The sequence below is a fragment of the Mytilus californianus genome, unplaced genomic scaffold (assembly GCF_021869535.1).
Source record: "Mytilus californianus isolate M0D057914Y unplaced genomic scaffold, xbMytCali1.0.p SCAF_5, whole genome shotgun sequence".
NCBI classification, from domain to species: Eukaryota; Metazoa; Mollusca; class Bivalvia; order Mytilida; family Mytilidae; genus Mytilus; species Mytilus californianus.
In genome coordinates, this window is record NW_026262701.1 from 31,781,324 (window position 1) to 31,787,413 (window position 6,090).

Genomic DNA, 6,090 nt, shown 5'->3' on the forward strand with positions numbered 1-6,090 from the left:
TTTAGAGTGAAGAAATGAAAATGGGAAAGACAGACAGATTGACAGAAGGGGGTCATGAGTAACACTTAATGTCCCTGTTGCCTATGGCGGGGGCATAAAATTCCCGCAATATGAACAAACTAAAATTTCAAAATCAAACTCAATTTTTTTTATATGACTGTTGACTACATACATGTAGTATGATGATTTCTCAGTACCCGGTAATTGATTCATTCCTAAGTTCAAAGTATCTAACCTTCCAAAAGATATAAAAATCATATTTTTAAATCATTCTGGTGGTCATCAAACTGAACAACAGTAAGCATGTTTAATTTCCATCAAAAGGTAAAGACAAATCTGGTCTTGTAAAATTTACACAATTCACTCTGTGTACAGACAAACATGTGCCCCTGGACAAGTTTTAAGGTATGGTAGGACCTAGATATATCAAAGTTATAAACATATTTTGTTTCAGACAAAGTTGCAAATCAAACTTTTTTGTAATTTTGAGATTCTTTTTTTCAAACTCACAAGAGATGGTAAAATAAACTAACTCCTGAATTTTGTTTGATTCAGTCCACTCAGTTACAGTTTACAAATGTAAATCAGCTTTTGTCCTTCTACTGTCCATCTCAATTTATACAATTCACTACAATTATTACACATTCCCTCCCCCCAACTCTGTAGTTTTTGGCACTTCCTATAGGAATGGAAAAAAATATACAGTACATGTTTGTACATCAAAATCGATGAAACTTTTCAATTTTTCTCATACATAAATTAACAATGCATATAAGTTTTATTCATCTACATGTATATATGTCCGGCAAAGGTCTTAAACTTTTCAATGTGGACATGTTTGTCTATTCTCAGAATAAATTTGGTTGTGTAAACTTGGCCATATGTGTAAATACCTACATGTATGCTGAACCTTAAAAAGAGGACTACTCACTGATACATGTATCTATACTTTTTTTTGGGAACCTTTGCATGCTTGAACATTCTCTTCAATTACTGAAAACTTCCAACAGTGACACTTTCTTAACTTTTAACAGATGAGCAATTTTTTTTTGACACTGATAACTGAATTTCTTACACTGACGTCATGTAACAATACACCAATAATAAATCAAACTGAAAGTTTTCAGTAACTATTAAAGGTCAAAAATGACTAATTAATTAATTAAATCAATTACAAAAGGTGCAGTAATAAGTATACAAATTACATATGTATAAAAATTAAAAACACTTAATTGAATGAGCAATATTAACAGCCATCTGTCACTTTAAGCAAGGTGATTTTTTTGGCCTTGAAAATCTTAAGTAACAAACATATTGCTACATTTGATTTTTATGTAATATTCATGCAAATGTATTCTGAAGTCTCATTTTCTCTAAATATACAAAGAAATTGATTTTTAAAATGAATATGTACAAATTGAAAGTGAAACTATATATATTTTCAAAAAACTAAAATTGATTTGCTATCAAATACCATTTACATGACCTGTCAGTATAAATTGTGTATTCAATACACAAAAAGTGTCATGGAGGCCACAACGATTTTGATATTCAAACAAACGACTTACACATAGAGAAAACAGTTGTCCCTTTTAATTTTAACTGAAGTGATAATTTTATACAGCTATAAAAGTGAACAACAGAATGATTTAAGTACACAAATTACCTTGAAATATTTAAAAATAATAGTATTTCCCCTTCTAGGGCCTCTACATCAGAAAGAGTCTTACACAACCACATGTCACAATTAATGTTTCTCATATTTCACAATTATTTATTCGCCTACACAGGACTTTTCATCCTCAAATTAACTGATATAACAATTATAAATAAAATTTACATCTCAGATTTTATATTACTTACCCAATAACATCAGGGGAATACATTTTATCTTTAGGCTTCCACGGAGTCATTCCATCAAGCATTTTATGCTTATAAGAGGAATGATTTAATCCGTAAGTGCTTGCACGATTGTCTCTTTTTCTTTTAAAACTATTTTCCGCATTCTGTACACTTAATTGTCTATTAGTTGGTGCATGCTTCTTTTCAAAGTCATTTGTGTAATTCAGAGGGATAAACTCTTTCTGCTTCTGGTCCATGTTCGAGTTCACGTTGTTATTCAGCGACATATTTGTCACGCCTAATTGTGCTTCTATAATGTACGTCCATATATCATGTGCTATTCCTAAATGTTCTGGTTGATACCAAGCAATTCTTGGATCCATTAAAAGTTTCTTGTCAAACAAAAGTAATGACGTCTTGTTGAATGATTGACATTTGACTATGACCTGAAATTCATGTTCTTTAATGGAAGCCGACTTTCGAAATTATCATGTTAACTGCGCATGACGGAAAAAGTTGATATAATTATAGGAATGTTCCAGAAAAATATGAAACGAAACTAATAAAAAAAAGAATCCACCTGTATGATCCTGTATTTCACGCTAAGATGAACACTGTAGTTATGGGTCTAAAACCTGCTTACATGTATGCAAAGCTTATATAAATAAATGAACTAATTAAGTTTTCAGTTTTTTTTAGCAATAATAAGTATTATTGAACAATCACGGAATTACTCAAAAACATATCTATCAATCTGAACCAGTCTTCGAAAATTTATTTATTTTTATCTATTTTATATACAAGTAACAACTTTAGTGCAACAAATCCTTTTTTCACTAAATTTGCAAACACCGTGCATTTTCAGGCTTTTGAGTGTGATATTTTAGTCTTAGATGCATGGTTATTTTTATTAGTTGTTATTGGTTTTGAACTAGCTGTCAGTACCTGCGAGTACTCTCAGATCTGTACTGAGTGTGCTTTTGTTGTGGGGATGTGTGAGTACCCTGCCACGTCCACTCTGTTTTTTTGTTAGATGTAATTCTGCTGTGTATCAATCTGATGAATTAAGCCCTTTTACGGATTTTTATAGTTTGTTCTTATTATGTTGTACTGTTACACCCCTGTCCCATGTCCCATGTCAAGGAGCCTGTAATTCAGTGGTTGTCGTTTGTTGCTGTATATCATATTTGTTTTTCGTTCATTATTTTGTACATAAATCAGGAGTCGGTTTCACAAAAAACTTACGACTAAGATTGATCGTAAGTATACGGAATTGTTCATAACTTACGATCGGCAATCTTAGTCGTAAGTTTTTTGGTGAAACCGACTCCTGGCCGTTAGTTTTCTCGTTTGAATTGTTTTACATTTGTCATTTTGGGGCCTTTTATAGCTGACTATGTGGTATGGGTTTTATTCATTGTTAAAGGCCGTACGGTGACCTATAGTTGTCTCTTGTGGAGAGTTGTCTCATTGGCAATCATACCACATCTTCTTATTTTTATATTATTTGGTTAATGCATCTTATTTACTAAATTCGGAATCGAATTTGGCTAATTATTTTCAATAAGTTTTATTTGGGGGCGGGGGGGGGGGGGGGGCTGGCTGGCTGCAGCTATAAGCCTTAACCTTTGGCATCTATGTTCATTTGCCACTTTTGGCATAACAAAATTCTCCACTTTTTACATGGCTGCTGCATGGTGTGCTGCAAAATCGTCGCTGCTGTTCTTCGTTACCGTTCAGTGTCTTTTCTCCTGTTCTAGCTTTTGGTGGCACGTTTGTTTTCAATGCCGTTATTCTTTGGCTTTATGTGTTGTGAATTTGTCATTTATTTATTTATTAATCTCTATTTTTGTTAACTTGTCAAAACATTTTTTATTTCCTCTGCTGTTTTACAAAACTTTTTTTTTTAATTTAATCATATTATGATTTTTTTTATTCTTTCTTCATCAAAATGATTTTTGTTTTCTTCTAAATTTACATTAAGGTCAAGTTTAAGTAAATGGGTCATATGTAACAGAATTTGTCAAATATTGCATACAACTGCGGTGTGTTAAACTTGAACTGGCTGAAAATTAAAAAAAATAATGCATTTTATTTTCTGAAATATTACTGAATGAATTATTTCAAAATAGGTGAACATTTGTAGAGAAAGCACATACAATCGGTGATAGTCGTTTCTAAATTTAATTAAATAATCAAAACTCTAATTGAAAATGCATAGATATTTCTTTAAAAATTGATATGTTGTTGATACATGAATTTCTGTTTCATTGATATTAAAAAAAAACATAGGGTCACCACAGGTGTTCCTCGTGGAATAAAACTCGACAGACCATATGTAAAAAATAACTCGAACAAGTGTTCATCGTGAAATAACACTGACTCGACAGACAATATGTCAAAAATAACTCGAACAAGTGTTCCTCGTGAAATAAAACTCGACAGCCCATTTGTCAACAATAACCCGAACAGTTGTTCTTGGCTCGTGGAATAGAAGTCGACAGACGATAGGACTACAATAACTCGAACAAGTGTTCCTTCTGAAATCCAAATTAGTAAACCATTTGCCAACAAAAACTCGTTTTATCCAACTTTACAAACGCTGTTCTCTACACTATTCTTTCAATGCTGATTTTTAAAAATACCAGTGTTAAAAATATGGTATACATATATAGTACTTGTATAAAATATCAGGCGCTAAGCTGCCTTTACGCAAAAAATCATTTGCTTGCACATTTTTTTCACCAAAAAAAAAAATAATCTGAAATTGAATTACGGATAGTCTTTAGTCTTTACAGATTATCGTGTCGGGCGGTGTTTAAAGCCCAAATCTTTGATGTCGTCTGTAGCAGTGACTAATAAGGAACTATATATCCTTCAATATTCGCAATCTTCTCAATTCTAATTACAATGCCAGTAACTACATCAACTACTGAACGGTCATTTAGTGCATTAAGGCAGAGACATATATACACTGTGTATATATGTCTCTGATTAAGGCGACCGAAAACTTATCTCCGTTCAACCATGGTACAGGACAGACTATCTTCGTTGGCGCTCATACATGTTCACAAAGAAATGGATATTAACACCGAGAGAGTTCTGCGATCATTTGCCTTGGCAAAAAATAGATATATGGACTTTCGATATTAACTATACTTTAAGTCTTACATGCAGTATTAACATTTAATAATACAGGCTCAATACAATCACCTAGAAAACATCTTAGATTTATATCCCTTACTTATAAGTCAAGACTTAAAAGTGGCCGTTAGATTTCGTATTCCCATTGTCCGTTCGTCCAAAAGACTATTGATTCACCTGGGGTATCTGTGTCCCAAATGACCTTCTACCGTTGTCGTAGAAACCTCTCCTCTGATTTGAGAATGACCTTCGTGAGACACACAACGTGTGTCTTGCAAGAAGCAGGAACTGCTTACCCTTTTGGCCGGAGCACCGGAGGTCGCCACATTGTTTTCTGGGTCCGTGTTTTTCATCTGTATTTAGTTTTCAATGTTGAATGTTTTTGTTTCTCCTTTTGTGTCTTATCTGTTCCCAGGTTTGTCAATTGTCCATTGATTAACGCTTCGGTTGTCGACTCTTCCTGATCTTCCCGTTTTATAATTTTTTTTTTTATATTTGAAAATAACCATGTTAATAATATAAGCAGCAAATTACGGAACTCACTAGACTTTTACTATCGTTTCATGAAAATATGGTATAGTAAGAAACAGATAGAGTATTTTTCATGTTCAAAGCAGTCACTGTAATTATACTCATATGCCCGGAGCTTCATGGGGATTCGCTTCCCTGGACCACCGTCTACGGTGCTGCCCTGAATCCCCGACTAAGGTGCTATCCTGGACCAGCTGGGGACTTTGAGCGGTACATAGCCTCCTCCCTTGCCGAATCACTATAAAGTCCACAAGTATTCACAAAATAGGAGTTTGGGCGTGAATGTGATGTGAATTTCATAAGCATGGCATACCGGGAAAATGCCCGAAAAAGTTATCATTTTCTGCAAAAAATGGTCCAAAAAAATGCAATAGTTATGATTGCACTTTATTTTAGTCCAGCTACGCCCCTGAATATGACCTTAACCGTGCAGATATGACCTTTCATTAAGGTCAGGAAATATACCTATGTCATAAACAACTGTGATCTTGACCTTATTGTAATGATATTGGGTCACGGTAATAAGCACCCTGTGATGATACATCACGGTGATAAGAGACAAATTTGTCAAGT

General features: G+C 33.6%; 1 protein-coding gene across 1 annotated transcript in view; it reads right to left on the bottom strand.

Annotated features, from left to right (window-relative positions):
• The window catches only part of LOC127700274 (terminal nucleotidyltransferase 4B-like), a 42,871-nt gene extending 40,531 nt beyond the window's left edge, over nt 1-2,340 (bottom strand). Inside the window, exon 1 of the mRNA XM_052203693.1 lies at nt 1,864-2,340. Within this exon, the coding sequence (XP_052059653.1) occupies nt 1,864-2,225 (362 nt within the window). The 5' untranslated portion in view covers nt 2,226-2,340. The remainder of the gene's footprint in view (nt 1-1,863) is intronic.
• Between the last annotated feature and the right edge of the window lie 3,750 nt (nt 2,341-6,090).